Source organism: Hordeum vulgare, chromosome 2H, assembly GCF_904849725.1.
Source record: "Hordeum vulgare subsp. vulgare chromosome 2H, MorexV3_pseudomolecules_assembly, whole genome shotgun sequence".
NCBI classification, from domain to species: Eukaryota; Viridiplantae; Streptophyta; class Magnoliopsida; order Poales; family Poaceae; genus Hordeum; species Hordeum vulgare.
The window spans coordinates 255,019,748-255,043,892 of NC_058519.1; the positions used below are offsets into that span (position 1 = coordinate 255,019,748).

The 24,145-nt window shown below is 49.7% G+C and overlaps 1 protein-coding gene across 1 annotated transcript in view; it reads left to right on the forward strand.

The window, feature by feature from the left end:
- Positions 1–24,145, forward strand: part of LOC123426019 (protein VASCULAR ASSOCIATED DEATH 1, chloroplastic) — a 51,214-nt gene that overhangs the window by 22,371 nt on the left and 4,698 nt on the right. Inside the window, 1 exon segment of the mRNA XM_045109798.1 lies at positions 6,346–6,442. Coding sequence (XP_044965733.1) covers positions 6,346–6,442 — 97 coding nt within the window.

The window sequence follows — 24,145 nt, forward strand, 5'->3', positions numbered from 1 at the left end:
ATAGAAAACTAGAAAGCACACACTAGATGAAGATGCGATGGCAGCGAAAAAACTAGCGGTGAAGGCAGCGGAAGAAACATGAAGATTTTATTTTTGTACGAGATCAAGAAGCAGACCAAGACAGGTAGCTGAATCAATCAGGCATACGGACTGCGGGAACCAGATCCATGGTGTGTCTAGTAGCACCACGTGGCTGATAGTAGCACTACCAGCAATGCACAACAGGAAACGCAATAGATAGTAGCACCATGTAGCAGCATCCCTATCCAGCAGCCAAGCGCATCGATCTGGATGGGAGACCCTGCTGCAGGGTGGTTGACTTGTAGCAGCCACCCGGGGCTGTGAGGCGACGTTGCAGCGGCCATAGTGGGCGATCTGGGAGTAGCGTCGTTGATGCAACTTCGATGCAGGCGTTGCCCATGTCCATCCAGATCGATGGAGCAGCAGCCTTCGTGCGCAGCAGCGCTGGCCCGAGCGGAGAGCAGGGAGGCTGACGAGACAGCCCGGTGAAGCTGATTCGTGAAGCCGGGGACCAGAGGGGCATTGACTTGGCGGGAAGAGCACGGCGTGGGATATCCAGCACCGATGTGGGAGGAGGAGACAACGGCCTGCGAGAGAAGGCGGTGCAATAGAAGATTGGATCGGGAGGGCGAGTAGCGGCGCCCGAAAAAAATAACTTAAGCTCTAATACCATGTTAGGAAAGCAACTTATCTTTATTGAAGGCCCAAGGGGCATATATATATTACACATGACTTGAGGTGCAAGGAAAGTAAACATAGACTATTGAGGACTCCTAGACCAATAGTAATATACTTCCTAACAGTAATATTTCATGATAAAGTAACATGCCATTGAAGTTGTGATCTCTTTGTAGACCTTAACATTATTTGTCATCTCTTTGTAGAGCAGTGGCACATGCTGCTCACTGGTCCTCCCTATTGAGGGCCATGGACATGAATGTGGAATCCAAGTTAAGCAAAAGCAAAGCCATATCTTGCACTTTAATCAAACATGTTAAAAACAAACATTGTTGCAAATGTTGATCCAAGCTTCGCTTTTTGGCAGTGAAATATGAACTTTGAAACTTCCTTTTTGCTTTTATAAGCTCCCTATTGTTGTTACAAATGATTAATGTTGAAATATGAATCTTGCTTTTATAAACTTCTACTGTTATAATAGATAGTTAAATCCTCATATGCCACTGCAAAGTTGTTGAACCGGTATGGGCTGTCTGGCCTGTGGAAATTGTGGGATGCCTGAATATTGTTTCGTTGTATTGATCTAACCCTTGTAGGGGTATATATAGGAGTACATGAGCGGTAGAGGCTTCGAGTATAAGACAAGTTACATGTGGTTTAAACTAATTCTATCTCTATCTCCTTATCTCTAACTTAAACCCAATTATACTTCTAACATGGCCCATCTCACTTAAGCCAACAAGGCCCAGCCCTTGTAATGACCTAGAAAGTGGAGCTCCCAGTCCTCCTGAGAGAGTCAGCCGCCACACATCCACGAGACCACACGCGGGCGACCAGACAACAGGGCTCGTCCCATCTGGAGGTAGTCCTCTCTTCCCTCCTGTTTCTACATGGTATCAGAGGCTAGGTACGGCGGGGCCTGAGGTGGCGACGGCGACGACGACGCGGCCGGCAGGGTCCGGCAAGGCGGCGGCGCAGATCTGAAAGAGCCTCTCATGTGGAGAGGCTGCGCGGGCGAGGGGGCGATGGCTGGGGCTTGTTCTTGCTGCTCGGTCCTCTTCTCTGCTTCGTTTTGGGAGGAGGAAGAAAGGCAGCTGCATCTAGAGCGGCTGCTGCTTCTCAAGGAGGAAAGGAGGAGAGAGGAGGAAGAGCAGGGAAGGTAGCTTCAGGAAGAGGAGGTGCTGCGTGCTCTGCTTACTGCTGCTTGCTGCTGTGGGCTGCTGCGTTGCTGTGGAAGAGGAGAAGGGGAGAAGAGAAGACTGTAGCTGCCTGAAGCTGAGTTTGTTGTTGGTCTGCTGTCCTGCTGCTGAGGAAGGAGAAGTGGTACAGTCTTGTGCTGCTGATTGAAAGGGAAGTAGAGGTGCTTGCTGTTGATGTGCTTCTGTTGTGTGCTGCGTGGAGCTGCTGCTAGCCAGAGGGAGAACAGGGGACCGTGACTGAAATGAGAGGGAGAAAGAGGCAGCAACTGGAGGTGGTTGCAGAAGCAGAAATGAGAGGGAAAAAGGGGCATCGACTGGAGGTGGTTGCAGACGTAGAGGAGAAATACAACATGTCTGTGGCAGAAACTGAGAAGACTGAAATGGCGAAGAGGAATGTGGAAATCCAGGCTGACAAGAAAACAGCCGAGGGGGTGACACGTGAGAAGGAGGCTCAGACCGTTAAGTTGAGGGCTGAGTTGGAGGAGCTCCATGCTTTCATATCACGCATGAAGTTTGGAGGAGGCAGAGGCAGAGGAGTAGATGCTGCTGCCTATGGAGATTGTGCTCATTGGGCCTTCACTGATGAAGATAATCCAGAAAAGGCATCTCTTGCCACTAATGAGAATGGTCCAGAATGGGTTCTAGACTCGGGAGCATCTAAGCATGTTGCGGGTAAATCCAGTGTGTTTGAGTCTTACAATAAGCATCCTCCTACTCACAAGGGCACTATACTAACTGCCGATGGTACTAAGCAGCCTGTCATAGGGGTTGGCACCATACAATGTACTTCGAGCATCTCCCCATCCTCAGTTTTACATGTGCCAGCTTTTCCTGTCAACTTGGTCTCGATGAGTGCTCTCATTGATCAAATAGACTGTCGTGTGATTCCTGACAAGTTTGGTTGCTTGATTGAAGAGCGACAGACGAGCCAAACGGTTGGGACTGGTACCAGGCGTAGGGGGTCTGGTATATGGACCAGGAGGTGCAACCGGACTTGGTGTTTACTGTGACCATGGAGGACAAGGAGAAGCAGACAATGATTCATCACTGTAGGATGGGGCATGTATCTTTTGATAAGATGAGTAGAATATTTCTGGATGTTATGTGTGGCATAAGCAAGGGCAAGTTGACATGTGATGCTTGCGAATATGCTAAACACACAAGAGCCTCCTATGTAAGGGACTTAGGAGCATATCTCCTTTTATGCTTGTTCATTCGGATGTATGGAAAAGTCCAGTTGTCTCAATGCATGGAATGAAGTACTTTGTTACCTTTATGGACTTAGGAGCATGTATGACTTAGATCTATTTGATGCGTCACAAGGATGAGATGTTTAGCTGTTTTTAGGATATCCATGCCTTGGTCAAGAATCAGTTTAAGGCGCAGGTGCAGGTGATCAGGACTGACAATGACACAAAGTATGTGAACAATACCTTTGGGGCCTTCTTGTCTGACCAAGGGATTCTTCATCGAACTTCCTGTCCAGACAGCCCCCCTCAAAATGGAGTTTACCATGAATCCTTGAGGTTGCTCGGTCATTGATGTTTACCATGAATGTGCCCAAGTTCTTGTGGAGTGAAGCAGTTATGACAACCACATACCTAATCAACTGCACACCTTCAAGGATACTCGGCATGAAATCTCCGTGTGAGTTGCTGCTTGGAGAAAATAAGTTTATTGTTCCCCCAAAGTTGCTTGGCAGTACCTGCTTTGTTCGTGATCACCGACCTTCTGTTGGGAAGCTAGATCCGCGGGCAGTGAAGTGTGTTTTTCTGGGCTATGCTTCTAGTCAGGAGGGGTACAAATGTTGGTGTCCCTCTGAGAAACGCAGTTTTGTAAGTATGGATGTCACTTTCGGGGAATCTGAGCCATTCTATGGTGAGCCAACAGACCTGAGTCTGTTGTTTGCAGAGCTTGACCACCTACACCTTGTGGAAGATGGTCAAGAGGGGGAGCAGGCCACTCATGGTGACTCTCAGGGTACTAACACTGATGATGACGTGCATGCTCGTGTCTAGCCAATAGTGGGTACAATTCCGTTGGTACTCTCACTGATGATGATGTGCATGTTCAAGTCCAGCCAACAATGACAATTGGTACTCTTCAGGTTCCTCTTCGGGATCGGTGGCAGAAGATTTCCTTGGTGTACCCACGACGGCTGCCACAAGTGCACAGCTCATCTGACGCACGTCTGGTATATTCACGGCGGCAGCCACATGTGCAGGGGGAGCAGCAAGGCAGTGATGCAAGCTTATCTGACACAGTGGAACTGCATATTGCGTTGCTAAAGGGGACACGTGAAGCGGCAAGGAAGGGTGAAGTGGCAAGGAAGGCTCTACCACGATGGTTTTGATGATCATGACATTGGCAATTTTGTGTCCTATGAGGCTTTGTCTCCTTCATATAGAGCGTTTGTTGCCTTTCTATAAACCGTGTCAGTCCCAAAGGATTGGAAGGCTGCAAAGCAAGATCCGAAGTGGCGTGAAGCAATGATAGAGGAGTTGGAAGCACTAAAGAAAAACAAGACGTGGGTGCTCACCACATTACCGCCAGAAAAGAAAGCAATCAGCTGCAAGTGGGTATACACCGTGAAGGAGAATCCTAAGGGGAAGGTGGAACGGTATAAGGCCGGATTGGTCGCCAAAGGATATAGTCAAACTTATGGAATTGACTATGATGAGTCGTTTGCTCCCGTGGAAAATATGAACACAATAAGGATATTTGTCTCCCGTGCTACAAACTTTGGGTGGAAATTGCATCAATCAGATGTCAAAAATGCCTTCTTGCATGGTGAGTTGAAGGAAGAAGTGTACATGGAGATACCACCAGGTTTTGGTACGTCAGAGACCACGGGGAAGGTATGCAGGCTAAAGAAATCCTTGTATGGATTGAAGCAATCACCGAGGGCATGGTTTGATAGATTCAGACGTGCTGTCTGTGGTATGGGGTATGGTCAGTGTAACGATGACCACACGATGTTCTACCGGCACTCCAATCAGAAGATCACCATTCTTGCTGTGTATGTGGATGACATTATCATCACTTGAGATGATAAGGAGGAAATAGAGAGATTGAAGGGTTGTCTGAGCAAGGAGTTTGAGGTAAAGGATTTGGGCAACCTAAAATGCTTCCTTGGCATTGAAGTGGCTCGGACAGAGAAGGGAATATCTTTGTGCCAACGGAAATACACCTGGGATCTCTCGAGTGACATGGGCATGATGGGATGTCGTGCTGCCCCTACTCCGATTGAACAGAATCATCAAGTTACAACACAATCAAGAGAGCTGGTGAATAAGGAAGATTATCAGAAATTGGTTGGGAGGTTATTATTGTACTTGTGTCATACCAGGTCTGGCATTATGTATGCCGTGTGTGTGGTGGGCAGATACATGCATGAACTAAGGAGTGAGCATCTTGATATTGTGCACAAAATTCTGAGTTACTTGAAGGGGACTCCAGGTAAAGGGTTGTGGTTTGCAAGGAGTGGACATCTTGAGGTGGATGGCTATAGTGACTCTGATTGGGCCAGTTGTCAAGATGATAGAAGATCAACTTCTGGCTACTGTGTTTGTGGGTGGAAATTTGGTGTCACGGAGAAGCAAGAAACAACCTGTTGTATCTAGATCAATAGCAGAAGCTGAGTATAGAACATTATCTCAAGGATTGTGTGACATGCTCTGGGTGAAGTATGTACTGAGCTAGTTGAAACGCTAGTTGAAACTTCTGAGGAAAGGACCCTTGAAGGTGTGGTGTGACAATCAGTCAGCTGTAGCCATTGCTAATAATCCAGTTCAACATGACAGGACAAAACATGTGGAAATTGATCGCTTCTTCATTAAGGAGAAACTTGATGTTGGAATCATCAGTCTTACTCATGTCAGCTCTGGGCAGCAGTTTGCAGATCTTTTGCAAAGGGACTGGGAACAAAGGACTGTAACTTGGCATGTGACAAGATGGGGATGATAGGTATCTACCACCCATCTTGAGGGGGAGTGTTGAACCAGTATGGGCTGTCTGGCCCATCTCACTTAAGCCCACAAGGCCCAGCCCTTGTAATGACCTAGAAAGTGGAGCTCCGAGTCCTCCCGAGAGAGTTAGCCGCCACACATCCACGAGACCACACGCGAGCGACCGGACAACAGGGCTCGTCCCATCTGGAGGTAGTCCTGTCTCCCCATCCCGTTGCTACAAAAGTTGAACCCCCTGTGTTTATGACACATGTGGGTACGTGGGGCATCCTGCGTCTATGACATGTGAGCCTAGGGGCATATAACTGTTTCAATTTTAGAAATAGCGAATATTAGATGCTTACTTAGGTCCTCTCCACATACAGAAACATATATTTGTCATTGTAGGAAAGCCAATATTGTATAGCGAGCTATATAAGTATTGTGTTGTTTTTGCTTGGGTACTTCCTGGAATCATTGTTGGCCTATTTTCCTTGCAGGGAATCTGGGATGTTGAACAAGATAGCCTAGACGAGAACAATTGCTACCTCAGGGTGTATACTAATGTAGCGTTCTCGAAGAGGACCATTTTTAGAGGTAAGATGTATCCATTGTATCCTGAATGGTGCTCCAGTGCTTTCAGTTTTTTAACTCAATATGCTACAGTGGAGGGGGACAGAATTAGGCCAACTACCAGCTGATTGCTTAGCTCAAACTTCAGCTTATATTGATAAGCTTCTGGCCAAATAAACTCTCTGAGTTTTGATTACAGAAGCATTGTACATATGTTAGTTCTCTTCTCCTAAAATAGGCAGGATGGTGTAGATTGAATTCACTAAAGTTGACTAAATATGCCGAGAAGTATTCAGTTTCATAAAATTGTTAAACCAATGTACTCCCTCTGTCCTAAAATATGGCGTGTATTAGATATTTAAAATAACCTTGCAAACTTTGACCAATTTTGTTGAATCAATCAACATCTAAAATATCAAATCATTACCATTATATTTATCATGAAATATATTGTCATATGGTATATTAATTATTGGAGATATGTATCATTTTGTCCATAAACTTGGTCAAAGTTTGTGTAGCTTGACTTTCATGAAAACCAATGCGTAGTATATTATGGACAGAGGGAGTAATGAATAGCATAACTTAATTAAGCATGGTAGTAATAACCCACTCATTATGGTAAGAAGCATGCACATAATGTTAAATTAGTCTCTCTCCTGGGGCTGTTCAAACTTTATCTGTTTCTAAAATCCTGAAGGTAATTTTGGTACTCACTATGGTATGTTTATCCTTTTGACCATAATTTCCAGGCATAAGTGCTATTTTTAGTTCCAATAAATTTGCTGTGGTGGGTAGTAGCCCCCTCTGGCAGAGTGTTCTAACATGCGTCTGCCTAGCCATCCGCCTAGACTCACCTTGTCCTAGCACCTTCGGGGATATTCCACATTCTTGAAATGAAATTCCTTGTGGACCCATAGTTAGTGGACTATCATGTTGCCGACGAAAATTAAACCAAGGCCTTCATTGCTTTTCAAGAGATTTCTCTTTGTTGAAGTGTATATGTGGATTGCCTAGCCCTTTCCAGTAGTTCGGACTTTTGGTTGTGTTCGCTAGTGCATGAAGCTTAACATCCTAAGGTCTTGAGTTCAAGTACTTGCTTTCACAATTTGTCCAAAAATCGTTGTTGCCCCTCTGTGTACACGTATAGGCCTCTTGAGCCATACCTTTGAGTCTATTCACGTGTTCACTTCATGCGTCAAGCGTGAGAGGGGGTGTTGAAGTGTATGTGTGGATTGCCTAGCCCTTTTGATATAGGGTGAAACCCTAGTGTTGATCTTCTTCACACTTAGAGGTGAAGGAAAAAAATCAAGAGGAAATCACTCAAACAAAACCCAAATCACACATCCACTAGAATAACACACATGAGATCCACAAGTATCACATGAACAACAACATCAACAACAAAGGCTTTAGTCCAAACAAGTTGGGGCAGGCTAGAGGTGAAACCCATAAGATCTTGCGACCAACTTGCGGTTCTTGCGCATGGATAGCAACCTTCCACGCACCCCTATCCATGGCTAGCTCTCTGGTGACACTCTAGTCCTTCAGATCTCTCTTTACAGACTCGTCCCATGTCAGGTTCAGTCTATCCTGACCTCTTTTGACGTTATCAGCATGCTCTCGTATATCATCATTCCGGACTCCGTCCTTTCTTGTGTGACCACATATCTCTCAACATGCGCATCTCTGACACACCTAACTGTTGCACATGTCGACTTTTAGTCGGCCATCACTCAGCGCCATACAACATTGCGGGTCAAATCGCCGTACTATTGAACTTGCCTTTTAGCTTTTGTGGCACTCTCTTGTCACAGAGAATGCTAGAAGTTTGGCGCTACTTCATCCATCCGGCTTTGATTCGATGGTTCACATCTTCATCGATATCCCCATCTTTCTGGAACATTGACCCCAAATATTGAAAGGTGTCTTCTGAGGCACCACCTGTCCATCAAGGCTAACCTCCTCCTCCTCGTGTCTAGTAGTACTAAAACCGCACATCATGTACTCGGTTTTAGTTCTACTAAGTCTATTTTTTTTATTTCAAGGTTTATCTCCATGGCTCTAACTTCCTACCCCGTTCGACTATCATCGATTAGCACCACATCATCCGTAAAGAGCATACACCATGGTATATCTCCTCGTCTTCCCTCATGACCTCATCCATCACCAAAGAAAAAGGTAAGGGCTCAAAGCTGACCCCTGATGCAGTCCTATTTTAATTGGGAAGCATCGGTGTCAGCATCACTTGTTCGGACACTTGTCACAACATTATCGTACATGTTCTTGATGAGGGTAATGTACTTTGTTGGGACTTTGTGTTTCTCCAAGGCCCACCACATGACATTCCATGGTATCTTATCATACGCTTCTGCAAGTCAATGAACCATATGCAAGTCCTTCTTTTGCTCCCTGTATCTCTCCATAGGTTGTCGTACCAAGAAAATGGCTTCCATGGTCGACCTCCCAGGCATGAAACCAAACAGATTTTTGGTCATGCTTGTCATTCTTCTTAAGCGGTGCTTAATGACTCTCCCATAGCTTCATTGTATGGCTCATCGGTTTAATTCCGCGGTAATTAGTACAACCTCCATTCTTGTATACAAGGCCACTATCGAAATTACAATTTGCAGCTATACAAGGCCACTAATACCACCACCACCACCAACAACAAAGCCTTTAGTCCCAAACAAGTTGGGGTAGGCTAGAGGTGAAACCCATAAGATCTCGCGATCAACTCATGGTTCTGGCACATGGATCGCAAGCTTCCACGCACCCTTGTCCATGGCTAGTTCTTTGGTGATGCTTCAATCCTTCAGATCTCTTTTTACGGACTCTTCCCATGTCAAGTTCGGTCTACCCCGGCCTCTTTTGACATTATCCGCATGCTTTAGCCATCCGCTATGCACTGGGGCTTCTGGAGGCCTGCGTTGAATATGCCCAAACCATCTCAGACGATGTTGGACAAGCTTCTCTTCAATTGGCGCTACCCCAACTCATCTTGTATATCATCATTCCGGATTCGGTCCTTGTGTGGCCGCACATCCATCTTGACATGCGCATCTCCGCCACACCTAACTGTTGCACATGTCGCCTTTTAATCGGCCAACACTCAGCACCATACAACATTGCGGGTCGAACCGCCGTCCTATAGAACTTGCCTTTCAGCTTTTGTGGCACCCTCTTGTCGCAGAGAATGCCAGAAGCTTGGCGCCACTTCATCCATCCGGCTTTAATTCGATGGTTCACATCTTCATCGATATCCCCATCCTTCTGCAACATTGACCCCAAATATCAAAAGGTGTCCTTCTGAGGCACCACCTGACCATCAAGGCTAACGTCCTCCTCGTGCATTGTAGTACTGAAAGCGCACCTCATATACTCGGTTTTAGTCCTACTAAGTCTAAAACCTTTCGGTTCCAAGGTTTGCCTCCATAACTCTAACTTCCTGTTGACCCCTGTCCGACTATCATCGACTAGCACCACATCGTCCGCAAAGAGCATACACCATGGGATATCTCCTTGTATATCCCTTGTGACCTCATCCATCACCAAGGCAAAAAGATAAGGTTTGCTTCGTACTAGCCACCGAGGACATTAATACCTCATGCATGCATGCGGAAGTTAGGAGGTTGCTTTGCATGCACCACATTAATCAACCAAGAGGAGTGACAAAGCTGTCTTGCTGTGCGTTGGAGAAGAAAAATACACATTAATTAACACGTCAAGCGAGGAGAAAAGACTAGATTGCAACACTGACTTAAGTAGCCATTAATTTCTACCTTGGTACCTGTAATATGGGTTTGTGGCTTTGTATACAAAAATGGAGGGAGTACAACTTTGAACACCCCCCTTGTTCTTGAAGACTGGTACTAATATACCCCGTCTCCATTCTTTTGGCATCTTGTTTGCCCGAAAAATGAGGTTGAAAAGCTTGCTTAGCCATACTATCGCTATGTCCCTGAGTCCTCTCCACACCTCAATGGGGATAAAATTAGGGCCCATTGCCTTGCCTCCTTTCATCTTTTTTAAAGCCTCCTTGGCCTTAAGAGTACTGGATTCGCCATACAAAACACCTGCTAGTATCATCAAAGGAGTCATCCAATTCAATGGTAGAGCTCTCATTCTCCCCATTGAACAACTTGTTGTAGTACTCCCGCCATGTATGCTTAATCTCCTCGTCCTTCACCAGGAGTTGGTCTGCTCCGTCCTTGATGCATATGCCTTGGTCAACATCCCTCGTCTTCTCTCTCGCATCTTGGCCATCTTATAGATGTCCCCTTCACCCCCTTGTTCTTGAAGACTGGTACTAATATACCCTGTCTCCATTCTTTTGGCATCTTGTTTGCCCGAAAAATGAGGTTGAAAAGCTTGATTAGCCATACTATCGCTATGTCCCCGAGGCCTCTCCTCACCTCAATGGGGATACAATCAGGGCCCATTGCCTTGCCTCCTTTCATCTTTTCTAAAGCCTCCTTGACCTTAGACTACTGGATTCGCCACACAAAACCCCTGCTAGTATCATCAAAGGGGTCGTCCAATTCGATGGTAGAGCTCTCATTCTACCCATTGAACAACTTGTCGTAGTACTCCCGTCATGTATGCTTAATCTCCTCGTCCTGCACCAGGAGCTAGTCTGCTCCATCCTTGATGCATTTGACTTGGTCAACATCCATCGTCTTCCTCTCTCGCATCTTAGCTATCTTATAGATGTCCCCTTTGCCTTCCTTCGTGTCTAACCGTTGGTAGAGGTCCTCATACGCCCGGACCCTTGCTTCACTCACAACTCGCTTTGCGGCCTTCTTCACCATCTTGTACTTCTCTATGTTGTCCACGTTCCTATCCGGGTATAGGCGTCTGAAACACTCTTTCTTCTCCTTAATAGCCTTCTGGACATCATCGTTCCACCACCAGCTATCTTTAGCTTCACTTCTACTTCCCCTAGACACCCCAAACTCCTATGAGGCCACCTTATGAATGCAAGTCGCCATCTTCGTCCACATATTGTCTGCATCACCTCCTTCCTCCCAAGGGCCCTCCTTAATGACCCTCTCTTTGAACGCCTGGGCTACCTCCCCCTTGAGCTTCCACCACTTCGTTCTAGCGACTTTGGCATGTTTGATCCTGTTGGATGCGAATTCGAAAGCGGAAGTCAGCAACCACAAGCTTATGCTGAGGGATGACACTCCCTCCAGGTATCACCTTATAATCTAGGCACGCACGCCCGTCTTTTCTTCTTGAGAGGATGAAATCGATCTGGCTAGAGTGCTGACCATTACTAAAAGTCGCTAGATGTGATTCCCTCCTCTTAAAGAGGATGTTAGCTATGATCATGTCGTAGGCTAGAGCAAAGCTTAAGACATCTTCTTGATTCCCGATGCCATAGCCAAAGCCCCCATGCACTCCTTCAAAACCTGTGTTAGCTGTGTCCACGTGGCCATTGAGGTCTCCTCCTATGAAGAGTCTCTTGCCAATCGGTACACTCCTAGCCACATCCTCCAGGCCATCCCAGAACTCCCTTTCGGTGTGCTCATTGTGGCCTACTTGAGTCCCTTAGGCCGTGCACACGGGCCTACTAGAGAACTCGGACGAAGTGAGGGCGAAATGGGCATTTTCCGTCTGAGTTCTCTGGTAGGCCTGTGTGTACGACCTAAGTTACCCCAGTGCGTAGGGGGTCCCATCTGCATGATACATCCCCGTGTGCACGGGGTGTCCAACAACTACAGCGGAGGCCTCTATGCACGGGGTCCTGGGCCCTGTGCGCACGGGATGTCCACAAAGTTACTGGAGGGCTCATGCGCATAGGGTCCAGAAAGGTCGTGCGCATGAAGTTGCCTGGGAGCATGTCTTTCTTGCTGTTGCGCTTCTTCCTCCGCGCATTCTTCTTGCTCCTCTCCTTGGACTTGGTGAGGCTTCCTACTCCCTTGGTGGGTGTCTTCCTTGTACCTAATGATGCATATAGTTCCTTTGTGAGGTAGCATCCAAGTCCCATTCATATTCATGTCTAGCTCGAAGAGGAGTGAGTTCACCTTAGTTTTAATGGCACGTGCGCAAATTCTTGTGGTCGGTCTGCATGGTGAGTCCGTGTAGTGTCCATGGGGATGACCGTAGGATGCTCTGCGTCATCTCCTCCCTTCCTCGGGGAAGATCCGTCCTCAGATCGAAACTCTCATCATAATGGTAGGGAGACATGTCCTTGGCATTGAAGATGTCACTCACGTTGTACTTGTCACGTGGGAGGTCGATCTTGTAAGCATTGTCGTTGTAGCGTGCTAGCACCTTGAATGGTCCATCGACTTGAGGAAGTAGCTTGGACCTGCGCTCGACGGGTGATCTTTCCTTGCGAAGGTGTAGCCACACACGATCTTCGGGCTTGAACACCATAGGGTGCCTGTTGATGTTGATCTTGGAAGCTAGCCATTGTACTTGGCGCTCGATCGTGAGCTTTGTATCTTCATGCATCTTCTTGAGGTAACTTGCCCTTGCGCTCGCGGCCATGTTTGCTCGTTCTTGAAGTGGTAGCGGTAGGATGTCCAAAGGCGACTATTGGTTGAAGCCGTAGACCACCTCGATGGGGACTTGTTGTTAGTTGTAGAGTGTTGTGCTCGATTGTAGACGTACTTGGCGATGGGTAAGCATTCTTCCCATTCCTTAATGTTCTTCTTGATTAACACGTGGAGTGGCATATATAGTGTCCGGTTGGTGACCTCCACTTGGTCGTCGGTTTGAGGATGATAAGCCGATAAGAGTAGCTTGATTCCGAGCTTGGCGCATAGTGTCTTCCAAAAGTAGCTTAGGAACTTGACGTCGCGGTCCGACACAATAGTCTTTGGCACTCCATGCAAACGCAAGATTTCCCTACAAAAGAGATACACAACATGTGAAGCATCGTCTGCTTTGTTGCATGGAATAAAATGTGCCATTTTGAAGAAACGGTCCACAACGATGAATACATAATCTTTTTCATTTTTGGTCCTAGGCAAACCAAGTATGAAATCTATGCTTATTATCTTCCCAAGGAGCAAACGGTAGTAGAAGAGGCATGTATAAACCATGGGATTGAGCTTTAGACTTAGCTTTGCGGCACCTGGAGCAATGGTGGTGTAGCGCGCCACAACACGAAACATCTTGGGCCAAAATTACTTGTTTGAGAGCGTGGCAAATGTCTTGTCGCGTCAAAAGTGTCCCATGAGTCCTTTGTCGTGGGCCTCTTCCAAAAGCAATAAACGCAAAGAAAACTTGGGAATACAAAGTTTGTTAGCACACATAAGATATCCATCTTTTATGTAATATCGCTCCCAACAATTGTTAAGTTGGAATTTTTCATATGGAATCGCAAATGAAGTATCAAGTTGAGTAACTACATGCATTTGTGGGAAAGAGTATTCGCCACTGCATTCTCTTTACTCTTAATGTACTTAATGACACAAGGAAAAGACTCAATGAATTCACTTCATTTGGCATGTCGTCTATTCAACTTGGTTTGGCCTTTGAGGTATTGGAGAGTTTCATGATCGATATGAATAACAAATTCACGTTGTATAAGATAATGCTCCCAAACGGGCAAAACTCTCACTTATATAATTCCTTATCATATATGGGGTAGTTAAGTTGTGTGCCGTAAAGTTTCTCACTAAAGTATGCAATGGGATGTTTCTCTTGCATTAACACACCATCGATGCCATCACCACTAGCGTCACAATGCACTTCAAAAGTTTTATCAAAGTTGGATAATGTGAGCAATGGGGCATGCGTAAGCAAATTTTGAAGCTCATGAAATGCGGTGTCTTGCGATGGTCCTCAAACAAATGGTTCATTTTTCTTACTCAAAACATGTAGATGCAATTGTGCTAAAGTTCTTAAACGAATCGACGATAGAAACCAGCTAGGCCAAGGAAACTACGCATTTATTGCCATTGGTGGGTTGGGGCCAAGTTTTAATTGCATCGATTTTTGACTCATCAACTTGAACGCCCTTAGAAGAGACTGCAAAGCCTAGGAAATGAGCTTGACTACACCGAAAGTGCACTTTTCTATGCTCACATAAAGTTGCTCTTTTCTAAGAACCTGTAAGATTTCTCTAACATGTGCCACATGCTCTTCTAGATATTTGCTAACATAATGCATCACACGCATGAATGTGCTAGGCGCTTGAGATAAATCCATAGGCATGACTAACCATTCATAAAGGCCAAATTTTGTTTTGAAAGCCGTTTTCCACTCATCACCTTCTTGCATGTGAATTTGATAATAACCATTTTGAAGATCAATTTTGGAGAAAATGATGGCTCCACTAAGTTCATCAAGCATGTCATCAAGTCGCGGGATGGGAAGGCGATACCTGTGATGATAGCATTAATAGGACGACAATTGGAGCACATATGCATAATGCCATCTTTCTTAGGCACAAGTATAACGGGAACCGCACAAGGACTAAGGCTCTCACATACATACCTGTTTTCGAGGAGTTTGTGCAATTGCCTTTGAATTTCTTTTGTCTCTTCGGGGTTGACGTTATATGGTGCTTTGTTCGGGAGAGGTGCGCCGAGGATGAGCACAATGCGGTGCTCGATTCCGCGAACTGGAGGTAAGTCCCGGAGGTAGCTCATGGAGAAAACATCCTCGAATTCCTGTAATAAACGAGAGAAAACCAAAGGTAGATGTTCTGAAGTATTAGTCCTCATGGCCTCATCTTTGCACACAAGTACAATGTGAAGGACATGCGACGGGCTCTCACTCACATCCCTCAAATCTCTCTTGGTGGCTAGAAGCACTAAGTTTTTCTTGTCTCTCATCGTGGAGTCACTCATTTGGCTTGTGGCACTCACTCTTTTTAAGGTGGTGCATTCTCTCACTAGGCTCTCCATGATGATTTGAATATTGCTTGTCGGCGGTCACTAGACTTGGCGACATAGGTCGAAGAACGCATTCCTTGCCCTTCATCTTGAAGCTATAGTGATTGGTTCGTCCGTTGTTGATGACGGCGCGGTCGAATTGCCAAGGTCGTCCTAGAAGGAGATGGCACATAGAAACTGGGACCACATCACACTCCAAGGTATATTTATATGCGCCAGTCTTGAAGGAGACTTGCATGATATGGTCGACTTGTATGCTGTCGGAGTCACTTAGCCATTGGACCTTGTAATGGCAGGCATGCTTCTTCTTGGAACAACGTTTTTCACTTGCCAAATTGTTGCAATTTCTGCTGTCCACGATGACCTTGACGGACCCCCCTTGGATGCCCGCTTTGGTGTGGAATGTTGTGTTGTTGAAGTGACAAAACCTTGGAGACAGCGAGAGCGGGGCTCGAATCCTTGTCGCAAAAGATATGCGTGCCTTCATCTTCATTCACTTGACGATGCATGGTCACGTGCTCTAAGGCTTTCATCTCCTCATCGCTTATGGAGTCATACGTGTCGTCATCATGTGCGATCATTGTGCATCTTGTTGGGCACTCGAATGTCTTGTGGCCGCGTCCCTTGCAAGTGAAGCACTGGATTGAACTTTACTTGGCAGTAGCATCCGTTTGAGTCATAGATGATGAAGCTCTTGGCTTGTAGTTGCTTGTAGGAGGGTGAGTCAAAGATGTCGTAGTTGGTTGTAGCTTGTTCCATCGCTAGTGGGTGTAACACGTGTAGTTGTAAGCGCTGGAGTTGGAGAAGCTTGAGCACTTGAACCAGAGGCCTTGGATGAGTACTTTGAGTACTTGTAATCATCTTGCACTTGTCGTTCCGCTTTGGTCGCTTGGTGCACCACAACTTTCTTGACTTGGTGGTTGAGACCATTCAAGAATGATGTCATTGTTTGCTCCTTGTCTTCCTTGACGTTAGCTCTCATCATGACAGTCTCCATTTCTTTGAAGTACTCTTCAACGGACTTGGTGCCTTGCTTGAGGAGTTATAGCTTCTTGAAGAGATCACGGTTGTAGTAGGTAGGCAGGAAATGAGCTCATGATTTCCTTCATTTATGTCCAAGTCGTGATCGGTGCTTCATGTTTTTCTCATCGTCGCTCAATCACTTGCTCCCACCAAATGATGACATACTCATCAAACTGAAGGGAAGCCATGGCTATCTTCTTTTCTTCCTCATAGTTGTGAAGACGGAAGATTTCGTTCACTTTGAGCGCCTATGAAAGATAGTCTTCGGGGTCGGTGCTGCCAGATAATTTGGGCATGGTAAACGTGAGCTTGCTATAGCGTTGTTCGTCATCTCTAGTGCTGGTGTTGGTGTAGTTCTTGCATGGAGGAGAATCATCATCTTCTTGCTCTTCATGGTAAGCTTGTTGATGTGGACGAGGAATATTTGCCATGCGCCGCAATTCATGATGTTCCTCGCGTTGAGCTTGTGCGTCGCGTTGCTCTTCTCGCTCGCGACGTTGGCACTCTTGGTGTTGGTATTGAGCATCTCGTAGTGCTCTTTGTGCTTTATCTTCTCGTCGGTTTGCTTCTGGCGCTTGGCGTTGTGCGTCTTGCTCTATTTGGCCTTGACGTTATCGTTCTTGCTCGTGCTCAATGGCATCTTGTTTTTGGCGACGACGTCGTTCATGCTCACGAAATTGGTCTTGCAATCCATTGTCGTGGAATGGATTTTCCGACGGATGATCTTGGCGGTCGTCTCGAGGATGAGTACAACTTCGTGGTGGACTTGTGCTGGAAGAAGAATCCGAAGAGTGGCGGCTTGAGAATTGCCTTCTTAAAGACGGAGTTGTAGAAGAGGCGAAGGTGATCATCATTGCGTGAATTTCTTCCATGTGGGTGGACAACTTGGCATCAAGATAGTCTCGGTTTTGTGCTTCAGATTGGCGCAAGTTGGTGGCAAGTTGCTCAATGCGGTCGCCCAAAAGCTTCATTTTCTTGATGCATAGCTCGGTGAACACCAAAGAGATGAACCTTGGTGACGTAGATGTTGGTGTCTTCTTTGCCCGTCAAAAAGTGGGTATGAAGTGCTTGGTCTATCCATGAAAACTCAAATAAGGTAAGTAAGGAATGAGAGAACGATACCAAAGTTACCTTTTTCCAAGATTGAGGATGTAGAGTGTCACTCGATGTAATGCTACAATAGGTGAATTGGTACCGGGTTTGTTTCTCACACCTACAGAAGTAATGCTTATCGAGGAGCTCGGTTAGGATAAGGGGCACATATTCAAGCAAATGTGAATCAAGATATTGATAATGTTGAGAAAGATTCACAAATTGCAAGTAAATCAAATGGATCAAAACCGAAGGTATCACTTGGAGCACACACACGAAAGATAAATGGGATTCGCGCAACCAAGGAATGAGCACCAACTTTGTTATCACGGAAAAGCTCTGGTTGCACGAATACAAGAGACGCTAGCACGATTGCTGGAATGGCAGTTACGCACTTATGCACTACCTATTAGAGACAAGACCTGTCGTCTTTCTATCCCAATTATGCTATGTATGTATTTTTCGAGAAAACGCAAATAGCCTTTGCGTTTCATTGTATTGAAAAGAAGAGGGGGGGGGGGTTACATCCTCCTAAGAGGCTAGTACAACAACGTTACATGAGGATTAGTGAACATCCCAGGATGTGGGCAAGACTACCCTGAGCCCTTTGGCCCAGGCTCTTGCCCAACATCTGGTCTCATCCTTGATCCTGTCCATGAGCTCATCGAGCGATGGTGTTGCATGGTCAAAAACACACGCGTTTCTATGCTTCCAGATCATCCAGGGCACCAGAAGCGCGGTCGACATCAGCGCCTTGTGAAGCGATGGTGGCATGGCATCCCTCGCCCTCAGCCACCAGTCCTGGAGTGAGGCGTCGTGTTCTGGCGACGGGGCTGGCAGGCGCAACCAAGATAGTGTCTCGTGCCAAGCCTGCCTCGCGAAAGGGCATGTGAGCAGCAAATGCCAGATGGTTTCCGGCTCTTGGTCGCATAGCAGGCAATGAGGGTGATGATGAAGGCCGCGGCGAGCGAGCCGCTCTGCTGTCCAGCAGCGGTCCAGGTTAGCGAGCCAGTGAAAGAACTTCACTTTCGGCGGCGCCCAACCCTTCCAAATAAGCTTCCAGGAGCGGCATGACATCGATCCGTGGAAGGTGGCCCGGTAGCAGGACCTCGCCGAGTAAACGCCATTGGCCGTCCAGTTCCAAACGAGCTTGTCTGGCTCGGTGGACAGTGTTGTGTGCGTCACAAGCTGCCATGTCCGCAGGTACTGCCCAATCTCTTGCAGGCCTACAACTCCGCGGATGTCACGAGCCCAAGGTTGCCGTTGATGCCCTCCGCCACCGTCCGCACTCTTAGTCCGTTTTTGGGGATGCATAGGTAGAGCAGGGGCGCGAGCTCGCGAATGGACTGACCGTGGAGCCAGCGGTCTTCCTAGAATAGGGCTGTCAAACCATCCCCAACCACCATGGATGTGGAGGCGTAGAAGAGGCCGCACTCCTCAGGTGTGAACTGCAGGTTGAGGCCCTGCCAGGCACGGTCGGTGTCCGTCCTCAATAGCCAAAGCCATCGGAGTCTGAGGGCGAGCCCCGTGCGCTCAAGGTCTCGGACGCCCAACCCGCCATATGCGATCGGCCGGCAGACCGTGCGCCAGTTCATGTGACAGTGCCCTCCATGGGCGACCTCGCGGCCAGCCCAAAGAAAACCGTGCTGGATCTTCTCGAGTTGCTTCAGGGTTATCTTCGGGGGCGCCAGGGCGAGCATCTGATGTATGGGGATCGCACTGAGCACCGACTTAACAAGCGCCAGCCACCCGGCCTTGTTCATGAGCCATGCTTTCCACGACGGGAGGCGCCCAGCCATGGCGTCGACAAGCGGCTGCATCTGTGCCGCTGAGGGTCGGCGGGTGGTGAGCGGGATGCCCAAGTAAGTGATGGCCAGGTCCGCCGTCTGGCATCCGAGAACCTCCAACAGAACGGCGCCTGGCTCGTCTCCGTGCAGTGTCGTGGCTGAACTCTTGCCGTAGTTGACCTGTAGTCCTGATGACGCCCCAAAGATACCCAAGATACTCTTCATGGCGAGAACCTCATCCATCTTGGCGTGGCAGAACAACATCACATCGTCGGCGTATAGGGATATGGCCGGGATGTTGCGGCGTGGGTGAAGGCGCCGAAGGATGCCGGTTTGGAGTGCCCGGTGCATGAGGCGGGCAAGCGTGTCGACCGCCAAGACGAATAACTGCGGGGATGTGGAGTCGCCTTGGCGCAGCCCGCGACGGTGCCATATCGGGGGGGGGGGGGGGTCGGGCACTCCATTGAGCAAGACACGGGTGCTGGCCGAAGATAGGAGTATGGCTAGCCATTCCCTAAACCTGTCCCCAAACCCATATTGGCGCAGAACCTCAAAGAGGAACGGCCATGACCGCGTGAGGTCGAGCTTGAGCATGATGCGCGGCGCGCCCAGGTGGTGAAGCAGCCTTAGGGATTGCCGGACGAGGACGAAGTTGTCGTGAAGCGTGCGTCAGGCAATGAAGGCATTCTGGTTGCGACTCACCAGGCTGTCGAGCTTAGGAGCGATGCGCAACGACAGGACCTTCGCGAAGATCTTGGCCACGATGTGGATCAGGCATATCGGCCGGTAGTCGCTGAGCTTGTGGGCGTTCGCGCGCTTTGGCAGCAGGGTTTGGTTGAGCTTGCTGAATCCTCGCCTGCGCAGCGTATAGAGCATCTCGAAGGCGTCGATGATGTCCTGCCTGATAATGCTCCAGCAGGCCCGCAGGAATTCGGCGGTGAACCCGTCCGGACCTGGTGCCTTGTGCGCGGGCATGCGTCTGACAGTTGCCCAGATCTCCTCGGGGCTGAATGGCGCCTCTAGGTAGTCCAGGTCGCCGGGCGTGATGAGCTGCTCGAGGTCGAGCGTGTGAGCCCGGTCAGCGGCAGTGCCCAGCAGCCCGTCAAGGTGCGCAAATGCCGCATGAGCCATCTCCTCGTGATCAGAGAGCACACGCCCGTCCACGAGCAGGCTGTGTACTCGGTTCTTCTGTCGGCGATACGTGCATTGCCTGTGGAAGAAGCTCGTATTCGCGTCACCGTCCGCGAGGAAAGATATGCGGGCGCGCTGCCGGGCAATGGTGCGCTCAAGCGAAGCCATGCCAAGGTATGCCATCTTTAGCTGTTTGCGCAGCCAGTCTTCCGGCAGGGTGAGCTGGCGGCACTCAAGCACTTGGTCGAAGCGGGAGATCAGCTCGCGAGAGATGGCCAGCTTGTCCCGGATGTTGCCCGTGGACTTGGCACTCCAACTAGTGAGGGCACGGGCCGTGGCTTGCAGGTAAGGATGGTAATGGGTAGGGTATAGGTCGGGTAGACCAATACCAAACCCATACCCTTATAGTTTATGGGTACAAAATTCTACCTATACCATTACCCACGGGTATGAAACTTTACCCACACCCATACCTTACGGGTACCCTACCCATTGGGTAGATCAAATAATACATAAATTATTGACAATTTTAAACTAATAATTAGCATATTGACAAAAAAATCTCACATAGACAAAACAAACTATCTAGCGTCGCCCTCTTGCTGGCGCGCACGTCACCTCGACACCACCGTTGTGCCGCCAACCGGCTAGCCGCGAGCCCTGTCGTGCTCCTCTCGTCGCCGGAGTGAAAACAAAGAGAGATGGGGGATGGGTGGATGATCTACAGGAAGGAGGCAACGTTATTTGAGACGGGGAGAATGGGAGATGCTAAATTGGAGCCTAAGATGTCGCTCGAATAGATGGGAACGTCCTGGAATTTTGATCCTTATTTGAGGGATAAGAATACGAGGAGATAAGCTACCAAGAATACCAGCGGCCAGCTCTGTTTTCTAGTTAAAGCGGCCATCTTCTTTGACCGATCTCTGCCAATGCGAAGGCTACTGGTCATTTATTTAGGCTGCATTGAACGACTGTTGGAGAAATTTCACATGTACGTATATATGGGTAGGGCACATGTGCGTATATATGGATAGGGTATGGGTATACCCACGGGTATAAAAGAATACCCATGCCCTGCCCACGATTTAACGGGTAGGGTATGGGTACTATCCATGGATATAAAATTGTACCCATACCTTGCCCATACGGGTAGGGTACCCGCGGGTACCCGTACCCATGGGTAAAATTGCCATCCTTACTTGCAGGCGCCTAACCAGCCGCCGGAAGGGATCAGGATCGTGCACCGAGCTCCAAGCCGTGGCGACTGTGTCGTGGAAGCCATCGAGACGCAGCCAATAATCCTTGAAGCGGAAGCGCTTGTGGGCCACGGGCATTGGAGAGCAATCCAACAGCAGCGGGCAATGATTGGACACGATAGACGCAAGGCAGCGAAGATGACATTCACCATGGTAGTCCTCCCACTCCGCGGTGCATAGAACCCGGTCGAGGTGCACAAGCGTCGGCGGCGATTGCTCATTCGACCATGTAAAGCGGCGCCCGTTGAGGTAAATCTCCTTCAGGGCGAGGTCGATGATGGTGCGCCGGAACCTTCCCATCATGCGGCGGTTCAGGCTACCGGAATTTTTGTCCGCGTGATGAGGTTGAAATCACCGCAGAGCATCCAGGGGCCCGGGCAGGCGGCACGGATGTCCCTCAGCTCCTACAGGAACAGGAGCTTATCCGGCTCACTTTGGGGGCCATAAACCGTGGTTAGCCACCACGGCGTGTCGTTGGGCACGCACACCTTCACCGTGATCGCGTTCTGGGTGAACAGGGGGTCGGAGATGATGAGAGCCCTGCTCTTCTAGGCGATGAGGATGCCATGCCTCCTCGAGTGCCGTCAGCAGGGAGGTAAGTGGAACCATCGAATTCAGACCCAAGGATATCCAACACAATCGACGAGCAAATCAACGCCATTTTTGTTTCTTGGAGGCATACAATGGACGCACGGGTGCTACAAAGCAGCGAGCGAATAGCACAACGCCTAGTGCTCGAGTTTAGGCCCCTGACGTTCCATACAACAATTTGAGGTCCGTGATTCATGAGCATGGGATCGACTGTAGTGCTCCGTCCGGGCTAGCTCGCGCATACCATGGCATCGCCTGCTGGAAGAGCCAGGCCTGCAGGAACCGTCCGGTCGACCAAAACAGCGATGGCCTGCAGTACCGGCATCCTAATCGACGCTGCAAACATGTCATCATAGGCCTTCATCTCGGCAGGGGAGATCTGCTGGTTAGTGCCCACGATCCCGAGAGTGTGCAGGATCTGCACAACTGCCCTCCAGTCAGCCATGGGTGGAACAGCGATCGGTGCAGCGGCGGCAGCGGAGCGTCCCCGCCTGGGGCTGAAGTTGAGGGGGGGGGGGGGTGCGGTCGCTTCCCAGGCGAAGGCAGTGCCGCGTTGAGTTGCTTCGTGGCCGCGGACAGGAACTCGCCCAGCGTCCACGACTGACAGACGGGGGCACTGCTGCGCCGTCTCTGCAGGGTGACTGGCGGCGAAGCGAGTCGCCCAGGGGCGGGCGCGCGAGTGGGTGCGGCGCTGGTGCCACAGGCATCGCGACTCGCGGGCCGCTGCAGGATCGTGGGAGGGGCGGGGCCACTGCAGCCGGGAGGCCCCGCAGCTGGCACGGGCGAGGCAGGCCCTTCCGGTAGCGGCCCAGGCTCAGCAGGCCTAGCTGCAGACGTGGCATTGGGTGCGGGCCTAGCTGCAGTCGTGGAGGCAGGCGAAGGCTTTAGCATGCGCGGCTCGCGCGGCGGGAAAGGAGGCTTCACTTCCCGCCCTCTCCTCAGCGGCGCGTACGTGGGGCCGCGACAACTGGTCAAGGGGGGTGCATGGCTGAGCGGGGGCGACAAGGGTGAGCAAAGCGACGCTTTGCCCCGACCGGGCGGCAGGCGGGGCAGGCTCGTCCGTCCCCACATGCAGCGATGCTGGGCCCTGGCTGAGATGGCAGCGATCTCGACAAGGCATGAGATCGGCCGTCGCAGGAGCGGACCCGACCGGATCCTCCTCGGTCGTGAGGAGGGTGCCTGAATTTGAATCCGCGGGTGCTTCTAGACCACCATCGGCCAACGACGACCCGCCAGCTGTCCCGATGCCATCAGCCGCGTCGTCACCGCCCGAAGAATGGGCAGCTTTGTGCGTCGGGGCCACAGGCAAAGCAACTTTGGGCAAGCCTTCTCTGCCCCTCTTCCTTCCTTTCCTGACGCGGTGACGAGATCCTGCGGGGCCCTGCTGACCTGGCTATGTCAGCATGCCCTTTCTCTTTGGACACGTGATCTGCGGCGGCGCCGCCGGGGATGGCCAAGATGCCGCCGTGCCAACCCCATCAGAGCGGCCAGAGCGACTGTGTGCGTGCAGCGCCGACGCGTCAATGGCCATACCGTCGGCCCGGCCACTCGGCGCCTCTTCCGTACGCCGGCGTTTGCGGCCGCGGCGGCGCGCGCGCCCTGGACTGGGGCCCTGACCATGGCCTTGGCCGTTCCGCCCACCTGCGTCATCAGCTTCGCCGCCGTTACCTCCAGTGGCCTGAGAGCCGGCCGGTGCGGCCCGGGTCAGCTCGGCCTTGGTAACAGCGATGGATATGGGGAACGTGAGGGTTTTGATGGTCGGCGCCTTCGAGGGCACGCGAGAGGGCAGCTGCTCGACGATCTCCAAGACCGCGGCGCGCCTGATGTCAGCGGGGTCATGCGCCCGGCCGGAGAGGCGGAAGACGGCCAGGTCGTCGCGGGAACGCGTACGGGGGTGCAGCCTGTCAATCCAGCAACTGCCACTCAGCACGTGTTCGGCGGTGGAGAGGTGCTAGGCATGGGCGGGGATGCCGCGGAGCTCCAACACCACGC